The 12,818-nt window shown below is 39.1% G+C and overlaps 1 protein-coding gene and 1 pseudogene across 1 annotated transcript; one reads left to right on the top strand and one right to left on the bottom strand.

Moving 5' to 3' along the window:
* Nucleotides 1–104: 104 nt before the first annotated feature.
* On the bottom strand, nucleotides 105–2,537 carry LOC121773415 (probable serine/threonine-protein kinase PBL7). The gene is made up of 6 exons (XM_042170276.1): nucleotides 1,737–2,537; nucleotides 1,386–1,643; nucleotides 1,136–1,299; nucleotides 971–1,050; nucleotides 735–882; nucleotides 105–595 (listed from the first exon to the last, which is right to left on the bottom strand). Exons 1-6 carry the CDS (start codon nucleotides 2,287–2,289, stop codon nucleotides 266–268), a joined length of 1,533 nt encoding a protein of 510 aa, XP_042026210.1. The 5' UTR covers nucleotides 2,290–2,537; the 3' UTR covers nucleotides 105–265.
* A 7,305-nt stretch (nucleotides 2,538–9,842) lies between these two features.
* On the top strand, nucleotides 9,843–11,333 carry LOC121773787 (annotated as a pseudogene).
* The last annotated feature ends 1,485 nt before the right edge of the window (nucleotides 11,334–12,818 follow it).

The following is a 12,818-nucleotide window of genomic DNA, read 5'->3' on the forward strand; positions in this document are numbered from 1 at the left end:
GTGTCGAGCGTTGAGCGTTCTTTAACGTTGCGTAAAATTTTCACACAAGCGTTGCACATGCCCTTCTATACGGCACACACAACTCACATTGTGCGAAAAAAGGGTTATCAATTGTAACAAATGTATCATTCCAAAAATTATGATACCACAAAAGTCCAGACAACAATAGGGGCTTTCTATACAAAAGTCAAACTTGGTGTGCCTAACCCTAAGTTTCTCCTTAAAACTGCCTAAAAATAAGAAAAGGGCAATGTGAGGCTGCGGATCACCGGCGATCAAGGCTGTCTTCGTCGTCGAGATCAACTCCGAGCATGGCCAAGGCGAAGTGATTTTTCATTTCACTCTTTGTCCGCAGCAACTCAAAGTGAGAATCGTTCATGCTATTCTTGAGAGTCTTGCTTCTGGTTAAGGCACCGGATTCGTCTCCTTTTAATATCGTGACAATCTCTCCCATCTCCGGCCTCCTCGACTCGATGTTTATGCAAGCGGCTGCAGCTCGTGCCATGCGCGTAACTTGACTCGTGCTCTTCAGGGTGAATACTAGCCGCGGATCTAGCAGTTTCTCTACACCTCCTTGCTGCAATAGGGGCTTTGCCTGCCATGAACAGATGGGAACAAATACATCATTTTCATGTGGTAAACATCATCAACACCACTCATTAAAAACTCGAGATATTCAAGATTCGAAAATGCTAAAAACGCAGCTCAAAGACATAGCTAAAGTCGAGACCCACCCACTGAACCAAATTCTCTTCTCCCGGCCCTCTGCTGGACTCAATCGGCTTCCTACCAGTAATGAGTTCCAACAGCACGACGCCAAAGGCATATACGTCAGTTTTATCCGACACTTTCCCGTGCTGGAAGTATTCAGGAGCCAAGTACCTGAACAACGAAACAAACTTCCACTATGAAAATCAAGAAACATGACAATAGTACGCATTTCTTTCACATAAACTACGAAGATTCATACCCAAATGTTCCTTTAACGGTTTTGCAAAGGAATGGCACCGAAGGCGCAGGAGTCCATGTTGCCAAGCCAAAGTCACACAACTGACAAAATAATTTCGAAGAACGTTTAGTTAGCACTAAAAAAAACAAGTTAAGCAAGATTCACAAACGAGGTTTTTCCCCTTACTTTGGGCGTCTTCTTGGAGGAAACGAGGATGTTTGAGGGCTTTATGTCCCTGTGAACAACACATCTTTCAGTTCCATTGTGCAAGTAGTCTATTGCCTCAGCAATCCCCACTGCGACCTTGTACCTAACCGGCCATGGCAGAGCCGGACAACCCCTCTTCTTCCCTGCAATTCGTAAACAACACATTTCAAATCACTAAAGCAGATTGGAAGCAAGACCAACGCTACGAATAAACACTGAATAATTGTACCGTGCAAGGATCGTTCCAAGCTTCCACCGGAGACGTACTTGTACACCAAAAACAAGCCCATCTCAGCATCTAAACAGAACCCTACCAGTGGAACAATGTGAGGGTTATGCAAAGAGCTAGCAATCATCAATTCCCTGCAAAACGCCTTGGAAGACTCCTTATCGTCCCTCTCCAACCTCTTGATTGCCACAGCACGCCTCATGAATCCCACTCTCCCTCTAAACACACAGCTCAATGCCCCTCTCCCCAACACCCTACCTACTCAACACAAACAATTTCTGATGCAATCATCAAATTCCATTCATATCAACATTAAATTTCAGAAACATTGAAAATGAAGCATCTAATTACCTTTGGAGAAATTTCTGGTGGCAGAGAGGATATCAGAGTAGCTGAACCTAATCAGAGAATGAGCCAAGGGGGAAATTCTCCTCTCCAAAGACTCAATTCTTCTCCATTTCAAATCTTCTGATTTAGAATCAGTCAACAAACCATTATTCAAATTCACCATCAAAACTGTGGCAGAGTTGCTTCGATTCACAGCCATGGACTCCAGCTCAACCTGAGAGCACAAGCTGAACCTGAAAGAGGAGTGAACCGAGTGCGGCTCCTCCGCCGCGCAGCCGCCGGACTCCGCCAGCAGCCAGGCCTTGTTGTGGTCCAAACCCCGCCCACCCTTCTCCTCATTCTTGCCGGAGCTCCGCCGCTGGCGGCGGGGGATCACACAGCCCAGACCGAAATCCCAGAACATCTTGTGCAGCAAAGACTTGAACTTTACCTCGCAATCGTCCAATTCATAGCTCTCACAGTCATACAACAGCTGATCACCACATAAAGCTTCAGTCTTTACATGAAATTGCGGAGGCTCCGTGGCGTCGATGCAACTATTTCTTGAAAACCCCATTTTTATCCAGAAGGGATCTCTCAACACGAAAAGAAAAGAGCACAGAAACCCAGAAACGGGAAAGCAAGATAAAGGATGAAAAGATGGGAATCGAGTTTGCTTTAAAGGAGAGGAAATAAGTCAAGAGTGAAAAGGAAGATAGAATTGGGGAAATTGATGCAAATGTGCTTAAACAACCTACTAAAAAAAAGGGAGTCTGGTGAATCTCTATACAGAATAATGGGAGAAGGTGAGAGATGGTCCCAATTTCAAAACCCAAAACGAAGAATAAATTGCACTAGGCAAACCCTTTTTCAGTCAAGAGATTAGATTCTGCAACTACCAAAAATTAGTAGAACACAATGTCTGGAGTTGGGATTTGGAAGAGACAATCAGAATCCATTAATGTAAGAAAAAGAAATGAATACTGAAAAATGAAGAGAATAAAATAAGCAGGGAGAGTAGGAGGGGAAGCTTTTGGTTAAGTGATTGTTTGATAGAATTATTAACTTCACATTATTTGCGAAGAGGCAATTAATACTATTTGGTATAAAAATAATAATTTTTGGAGGTGCAATTTGAGTTTGGTGACCACCCAATTAATTTATTGGAATTATTTCGTGATCGGATCGAAATACTCTCAACAACCGTTCTTGACAGAGGAGATCTGTTCTTCTGCGCCTTCGAATTCATTAATGTTTTGCCCCTAATTATGTGTTTGATACTAATATGATTCTCAAAAGGAAATTAATTTCGCCTAAATTAGTAGATTTTTAAATTATAATTAATTGGATGCTTTTTAAAGTGAGAGAATGAGAATGACAAAGAGAAATAAATTATTCCTAACCTTTAACATATGATATAGTACTCCTGCCGTCCCAGTCCCTCAGTAAAAGTTACTACATCCGTCCCTGAAAATTTATCTCATTTTACTTTTACCATTTTTAGTAGTGGACCTCATATTCTACTAACGCATTCCTATTCACATTTTATTATAAAACTAATATATAAAAATAGGACCCACAATCTACTAACTTTTTCAACTCAGTTTCCATTACATTTCTTAAAACTCATGCCGAGTCAAAGTGGGACAAATTTTTAGGGACGGAGGTAGTATATTTTATCATTTTAGTCCGTCAAATTCTCCAATATACCTTACTTACATTTTATTATAAAATTAATATAAAATAATGAATTTTATATTTCCCTAACTTTTAAAACTACTGATATTTACATATATAAGACGTAAAATTCAATTAGGATATGAAATTGATATAACACTGTTAAAATTATCATATCAAATTATTTGAATAAAATGCCATAATGATTGCCAAGTGTACATATGATTTTATTAGGTTATCGAATGCGTGTAGTTTATTCTACTGGACATGGCCCTGTTGCGATTTGGGCTTGACACCGAGGTTTATGGGTCCCAATTATGTAGGTTTAGAATTTTATTTTTCATCTGTATACAACCTAAACAACAAGTCCTAGTAAGTGGATGATTTGAATTTAATAAAAAGTTGAAACACAAACCTAACACAAAACATAATGTTTTAGTTACCCTTACAAGTATCTACATACTACTATTCTCACATTTTTTAAATCCTAAAAATATTTATTTGTTACCTTTAACAATATCTACATACTACTCTCATATTTTTGAAATTTTTGAAATTTGTTTGTTATAATAAATGTACTTATACTTTTTGACATTTTTGTTCTAGGGCTATTCATGAAGAGAATGACTTCGGTACTTCTACACAGTGACAGATGCATGAGGATCGGGAGCGACCCCCCTGACGAACAATTTCCCTTAACCCCGCCAAATAACCGCCATGGCCGCCCCTCACTTGGCCAATGTCGCTCGAAGTAGATCTATTTTGTTTCTTCATGTGTGTGTGACTTTGGGTCACAATACTAGCTAGTCGTAGTCGTGCAGAGCGATATACCAATCATCCTGATTTTTTAAGAGTAAAATTTTTTATTTGATTTCTGATTTTGGTAAAATTTTCAGTAATTTTTTAAACTTGATTTAGGTATAGGATTCAAGAGAATAGAAAATTAAGTATAGGAAGCTTTAGATTAATTAAGTAGAACGAATTTGGTAAAATTCTAACTTGGTATGATTTTATAAAAAAATGTTTCAACAGTTTTGTATTATATGAAGGGAAAGTACGTTGATGCTATTGACATTTTTAAAGAGAAACACGCCAATACTATTGGTGTGCTCAAAATTTTATTTTATAGTATATTATTTTATTTTCTAACACGTCTCTAATACGTCGATGATGTGATTCTCTTATAAAAACACCATTAGCATTGACATGTTTCTCTTTCACAAAATACAAAAAAAGAACATTAGGGAACTTTTTTTCAAAAATTACTCTAAATTCAAAATATTTGAAGGAATTCAGGTGGAAGAAAAGAGACAGAGATTGAATTTCAAAATGGACTCTTTAAATGAAAATCATGCCTAGCATTTAACAAAGACCGATCCTGATCCACTGGATCTAAATAGCGAATATGGGTGAATCTGTATATTGATCCATGCAAAGGGGTATGATTGGAAATTCCTTCAATTTCACCTTGAAATCACCATCTCCAAATCTAATCCCTCTCGAAATTGAAAAGCTTATTTTTTAAATCTCGCAAAAGTAAGAGTCGCGTAATTTAATTGGAGACGTGCAAGAGCTATGTGAGGAAGACAAGCAACACGACCTGTTCAGCACCGACACTTCCTAGTTCCTCCGACGTTTCTCGATGCTCAAAACCAAAACATGGGACCTCATCACGCTTCGATTTAGGCAATAAATTCAGCCACACTCGGTTCGGCACCACGTTCCTCTGCATCGAGAGGAAGACGTGCAACAAATTCTCCTGCAAATCCATAGATAAAAAAGGGATTTGTTGCAAAAATATAATACGACCCGACATCCACCTTATTAGACGCATAACCCTTATGCATTCATCGGCTAAGCATCTCCTATTAATGAGACAGTTATCCGTCTTATTTTGCAGGAATATTAAAACTAAACTTCCTAAATTGGGAATCTTATTAGCATAATAACCCAAAAGAGAAATTTTCCATTCCATTAGCTGATGATGAATGTTACTGTTAGAAAAGGAAAGATTGTGATTAGAATCGATTACTCCAATTAGATGATTGACAAAATATTTTGTAATTAAGGATCTTATCATGTACATTGCTTCCTACACCCTATTTAAAAGGTCCTCTATACAATTGAAAGATCATCTCATTCAATACAATCAACAGTGTTCTATAATGTTCTCTCCTCCCCAATATGTCGATTAAATCATTTCACATGGTACCAGAGCAGGTTTGGACTCAGAAAAGGTATAATCATCATCCTTGATACCTTTCTCGGCCCTTTCCCGTGTTACCTTTTCCATTCCTTTTCTTTCCATGTACCTGTACCAGCAAAATATGTCAGAAGAAGAAAACCGAAAACTAACAAAAACTTCCAACCAGTCCATGGCGGACGAATTTGCCTGGCAATTTGCCAATTTCATGCGCAATAGTTTTGTGATGAACCAAAACCAAATCAACCCACCAGAAACTGTTGTTGTGTCATACAAAATCGACACACGGCCCCTCCACATCGGCGGGGACAAACTCAACGGAGAGAATTTCGCTATCTGGTCCATACTTATGAAGGCGGCGATAAGCGGTCGGAGAATGATATCTCACGTGACCGGAGTGCCTACTCCCCACCACGAACCGATCCAGCCACGCAGTGGAAACAGGCTGACCACTATGTGTTTACATGGCTGACTCAAAACATCGAGTCTCGACTAGTCAGTCGAATCTCACAACATCCGACGACCAAGCACATCTGGGATGCGTTGGCTGCCACATATGGAAGCGGAGGAAACAGAATCCAGGTGTATGATCTCCTGTTCAAAGCAAGTACACTAAGACAGGGGAGCAGTTCATTAGATGAAATATGGAGCAGGTTGCAGGAGATATGGATCTCAATTGATCAAAAACAGAGTAATCCAAGTAAATATCCAGAAGACATTGAAATCCATGATAAATTCATACAAGATCAGAGATTGTGTCAATTCGTCTATGCAATTGATAGCAAGTATGAATCAACCAAGAGGGAAATACTGAAATTGTATCCACTTCCCCCAGTAGATTTCACATACAACCTAGTCCAGTAGGAGGAGACACGCCTCCGAGTATTGCAGATGGCAAACAATGGTGGACTACACCACTGATGGAATCGGGGCGGGTCTCGCTATCCGAGGGTGGCAGAACCACACCGGCGGCTCGCGGGGTGGTGGTCGGGGCGGTAATGGAAGAAATCGGAGGAGTGATGAGGAGGACAAATCGAAGTTAGTTTGCTCCTACTGCATACGGAAAAAGCATACAAAAGATTCATGCTTTGAGCTCATTGGCTATCCCGACTGGTGGGAAGAGAAGCATGGCAAACCGCCACCGCCGCGAGCACCCTGGAACCGCGGTGGGCATGCCGCCGCAGCGGTCGGAGAAGATGGAGGCCAGAAATGGGAGGTGTTGTCCAGCCAGCAAATGGGGCCGGTCACGCCACTACCCAGCGGGCGAACAGGACCGGGACGGCGAATTTCGTCGTCGGAGGGAGTGGGAGCATTGTCCATGAATGGAGTGAGGAATTGCGTGGAGAAGAAGGAGAGGAGGCGGCGCCCGCTAGGGCTTCAGGTAAATTAGAATTTGGGGTCTCATTTATTGGGGAGCCCCAAACTTCTAATAAATTCTAAAAAGTACCCCATCTTTCTTGTAATTCCATAAATACCCCAATTTTATGCAAAAACCAATTTCAGCCCCTCGGAAAATACAGAATTGCGTGTCAGGTGTCTAGTGTATATGAGAAAAATGATAGATGGATATTTGATTGTGGGGCGGCTGATACGATAACTTATGATGCCTCAGATCTTACAGGGATTCAAAAACCTCAGAAATCCCATATTCAGACAGCTAATGGGGAGTTTACAAAAGTTGAGGGGACGGGAACTGTGAAAATATCACATACCCTTCAATTATCTAACTGCTTTTACATTCCTTCAATGTCTCATAAATTGTTGTCTATTAGCCATGTCACGAAGGAATTAAATTGCACCTTATTGATGCAACCTCATTTCTGTCTGCTGCAGGATATCCGAACCGGGGAAATAATTGGACGTGGCACTGAACGTGATGGATTGTACTATGTAGATGAGATAGCTCAAAAAATGACCGCCATGCTAACTCACGGGTCTGCCGATAGGAAAGCTTGGCTTTGGCATCGGCGCATGGGACATCCTTCTATCGGTTACTTAAAATTATTGTTTCCTAATTTTGTTTCTAAACATGATGAGTATTGTGAAACCTATTTTTTGGCCAAAAGCCACCGAACCTCTTAACCTTTGAATAATACTCGCGTTGATTTCCTTTTTTCCTTAATTCACTCTGATGTTTGGGGGCCCGCACCTTTTATTGGGGGGCAGGGTCTTAGATACTACTTAGTTTTTGTAGATGACTGCACTCGCATGACTTGGGTATATTTCATGAAACAAAAATATGAGGTTTATACACATTTTTCACACTTTTTTAACCTTATCGAAACCCAGTACCAACACTCTATAAAAATCTTGAGATCAGATAATGGGAGGGAATTCGTTAATTCGGCCATGAAACAATATTTTCAAGAAAATGGTCTGATTCATCAAACCAGTTGTGCATATACTCCCGTTGAGGCTATCCAATGTAAGTATTGATAACTCTGCTCCTCCAGTTTCCTTTACTACTGATGATGTAAGTGTAGAGGAAGAAGCATGCCCCGATGTGGAGAACACAGATGAAGAAACTAGTGGGGTAGAAGAAGTCGAAGAAATTGACTCAAGCATTTGAGAAGGCACTGTATGAGGAGGAAGAGATCCCACAGTCATGGGAAGAGGTTATGCGGCCTTAAGCACTGGAGAGAGGCAATGCAAAAGGAAATAGATGCACTGATCCGGAACAACACTTGGGAAATATGCATCTTACCTAAAGGGAAACGGCCTGTATGATGTCTATGGGTCTTCACTATCAAGATGAGACCAAATGGCTCAGTTGAGAGGTACAAAGCACAGCTAGTCGTGAAGGGCTATACTCAAACATATGGGGTAGATTATTCAGAAACTTTCTCCCCAGTGGCCAAGATGAACACAATTCGAGTCTTATTGTCTGTGGCGGCAAATAAAGATTGGCTACTGCATCAATTCGATGTGACGAATGCATTTCTTCATGGTGAGCTAAAAAAGGAAGAAGAGGTGTATATGGAGGCCCCTTCAGGATTTGCAGCAGACTTCAAGATAGGAGAAGGATGTAGGCTGAGAAAAACTTTATATGGGTTGAAGCAGTCCCCAAGAGTATGGTTTGGGAAGTTCGCCGGGGCAATGATTAGTTATGGATATAAACAGAGTAACTCTGATCATACTCTGTTTCTGAAAACGAGAGGAGATAAAATCACTTGCTTAATCATATACGTCGATGACATGATTATCACAGGTGACGACTTGGAAGAGATTGAGAACTTGAAGAGGAATCTGTTTCAGGAGTTTGAGATGGACTTAGGGGATCTCAAGTTTTTTCTTGGGATCGAGGTGTTAAGATCACAGGGAGGGATCTTTTTGAGACAGAGAAAATACATTCTGGACATCCTTGCAGAAACGGGTCTCCTAGAGTGTAAACCGGCAGATACGCCTATAGCAGTTAATCATGGATTGCAGATTAATGATAAAGTCGAGTTGACCGATCGAAGTCGATATCAGCGACTAGTTGGAAAGCTCATCTACCTATCGCATACTAGGCCAGACATTGCCTACACCGTATGGATCGTAAGTCAGTTCATGCATAAACCACAGACGGATCATATGGAGGCAGTGCTCAGAATTTGTCGATATCTGAAGGGGACAACAAGAGATGGAGTGCTATTCTCTAAAAGTGGGAACCTTGAGATTCATGGATACACGGATGCTGATTGGGCGGGGAATCCGAATGATAGGAGGTTCACCGTGGGGTACTATACTTTTGTTGGAGGTAACTTGGTAACTTGGAGAAGTAAAAACAGAAAGTGGTGGCTCTCTCCAGTGCTGAGGCAGAGTTTCGTGGTATCAAAAGTGGACTAACTGAGATAATGTGGCTAAGAAGATTGATGAATGAACTTGGTCTCTCTCCAAGTAAGAAGTGCCGACTATACTGTGATAACAAGGCCGCCATAAGCATCTCAGAAAACCCGGTTCAACATGATCGAACCAAACACGTCGAGGTGGATAGACACTTATCAAAGAAAACATTGAAAGGGGAATGGTTGAGCTACCATTTGTTCGCTCAGAAGATCAGCTTGCCGACTTATTGACGAAGGCAGTCAGTACGAGAGCCTTTGAAGATGCTCTTTGCAAATTGAATATAGGAGATCCCAACACTTAATTTGAAGGGGAGTGTTAGAAAATGAAAGATTGCGATTAGAATCAATTACTCCAATCAGATGATTGATAGAATATTTTATAATTAAGGATCTTACTATGTACATTGCTTCCCATGTCCTATTTAAAGTTTCCTCTATACAATTGAAAGATCATCTCATTCAATACAATCAATAGTGTTCTATAATATTCTTATCTCCCCAATATGTCGATTAAACCATTTAACATTCCCGTGAGACCTTTCCGTGGTATCTAGAGTTTCAGATAATCGCTAAATTATCCGATTGATTTCACTTGTTGCTGCAATTTGCCGCACTATAAAATCGAAATCCATGAGGAACTCAAGGAAAAGATCGCAAGACGAAGACTCGTCCTCTTCATCATCGTCTAAACTCGATCGACACAAAAAACCCCATCACCACCGATATCCCGATTTTAATTTTGGGGACTCCTACAATCAATTCACCCCGCATCTCGATCCCGGCCACCGTGTATTTGGTAAGCGATCTAATTCCGCTCCGTATCATTAAGCACCTTCTGTAGCCCCAAAGTTGAAAATTTTATGTGAAATTGTCGCTAAAACCCCTGCTACGGCTGTGGAGAGTGTGCTAGAAGAATCTGGTGTTAGGCTTTCTCCGGAAGATGTGGCGAAGGTGCTTAAATTGAGTTACGATTTCCCTGGATCAGCCGTGAAATTTTTCCGGTGGGCGAGTTTACAGTTGAATGAAAGGCATAGTGCTCAAGCGTGGGATTTGATTGTTGATTTGTTGGGGATGAATTGCTTGTTTGAGGCAATGTGGGATGCAATTAAGTCCATGAGGAAAGAATTTTTGCTCTCCATGGCTACTTTTAAGTCAGTATTTGATAATTATGTCGTTTCTGATCGCGTGCACGATGCTATTACGAGTTTTGTGGTCATGGATCAATATGGCATCCCACGTGATGTTGCAGCATTGAACTGCTTGCTGTATGCAATCTGCAGTCATGGAAAAACTCAACCGGCTGAGAATTATTTTCGGATCGTTAAGGAGAGGGTCAGGGTTGATGCTGAGAGGGAAAGGGAAGTGGGCAGAGCGCAGGTTACTTTGTCGGAAATGGTGAGTGATATTGGATGGGATAAGAGGAATGCGCGTGCTTATGATTCGTTCCTGTGTACTCTGATTGAGGGTCCTGATGGAATGCGAGAAGCGATGGAAGGATTTTAGTGCGATGACTGAAAGGGGCTGTTATCCCGGGATGAAGTTTTTCAAGTTTGCCGTTGATGAATCTGTTAGGAAGAGTGATGTCATTGATTGTGGGGAAGAACATTTGTCTTCCAAATGCAGCGATGTACAAATCATTGATTTCATTGTATTGCAGTACAAGGGATTTTGATGCAGCTGAGAAGTTATGCAATGGTATCATAGTTTTTGGTATTAACTGACATTTTCATGTGAAATTTTCTGATCTGAAAACTACCATGGTCACAGATATTCTAAATTTTACTTGTGTGTCTTGGATTAGTTGGAAAAGATGTGATAGTTTCAAATTTTGCTTTTCCTCTGGCTAGTCTTTCTTTTGTGATAAAAGCTGTGCTTGTGTATGTGGTTCTGTAATTTTTTAAAATTTTGGTATTATTAGAGTTGATGCTAAAAATTTGGTGAGTTTAAGCTTTCTCGTGGAAATGAAACTGCAGGATGTTATGGAAATTTGTGAGTATTTACTTCAAAGTTATGCATTTGTATGCATGCTTTGGTCTAACTGTGGAAGTTGCTAACCATTTTTATCACTTTGGCAGGGTAGATAAACAAGGAATTCTATGAAAAAAAATATTCATAGTAGTATTTGAATTAGATAATGGCAAAAACAAAAGATGTTATTTTTATAATATAATTGTAGTAGATAACAAAATTAGTTTACTAAAAATCTTAAAATTTTTAAATGCAAGACGTTTTTTTGTCTTATGCCAAATGTAATCTATCTATACATATATAAAATGTGAGTTTTGACCTTAATTAGAATATTTATGAATTTTGGGTATGAATTTTAAATATTTAAAAATTTAGGGTAAGAGTTTAAATATTTATGAATACAATGCGGTGTGGAACGAGAATGGACGCCTACTAGGAGAAAAATAAAATTAAAGGCAAATGTTAATGAGAATTTATTTGATGTAAATTATGTAATCATCTATTCCATGTCGTTAAATTTAAAACAGTTTCCCACTAATGAAATGAGAGTTAATTTGACAGCCATTTTATTCAACTAATTAAATGAGTGTTAATTGAGCGTTAGTTTAGGCAGCCATTTTTTACTAATATGTCAACCGTTATATGTAATTTTATTAATTTAGACTAATTAAATTGGATATTCAATTTTGGAAAGATTCAATAGCCAATTAACGTTTAATTTGAAACGCTCTTAACTAATTAATGAAAACCGTTGCACCCTTGAACATCGTTACTAATACAGAATTAATATATCCAATTTAAATCCGTAAATATAACCTCTATAAATACCAATGAAAAAATCCAACCAAACAAACACGACACGAACATCACCAAGTTTTGTTTTAAAATTGGTGAGTATTTTCTAGAATTTAAGAAAATTCCTACAGTCATGAGATAGTAGTATGGAGTAGTTATATTCATCTATTTAACTTATTCTTTTTTTATGTTTTGCTAATATTGTAATCTTACAAGAAGAAAAATGAAGTCATGGAATTCATCTTCCTCAATGATCTACAATCTTACATAACTTCATCAATTATCAAAGTTCGGTGTATGTATTTTTAAAAAGACCAAACCTGGACGACAAATCAAATGTTGTCAGCTTGGAATGTGTTTTCCATGATTTTATGGTGTGTGTTTTAGCATTTTTATCATAGTATATTTTTTAACTATTTATGTAAAATCATTAATTATTAATTTTTTATCATATTATGTGTTTTAGCGTTTTTATCATATTATATTTTTTTAATTATTTATCTAAAATCATTAATATTTTTTTTATCATGCAGAGCCTTAGGATTCAATGAACATTTCCCAAAATCATTACAAAATTAGTTTCTTGATCAAATTATGGAAGGAGCAATTCTTTCTATTTGCTATTTGGACGGTTGA

The sequence above is a fragment of the Salvia splendens genome, chromosome 17, assembly GCF_004379255.2.
Source record: "Salvia splendens isolate huo1 chromosome 17, SspV2, whole genome shotgun sequence".
Lineage (NCBI taxonomy): Eukaryota > Viridiplantae > Streptophyta > Magnoliopsida > Lamiales > Lamiaceae > Salvia > Salvia splendens.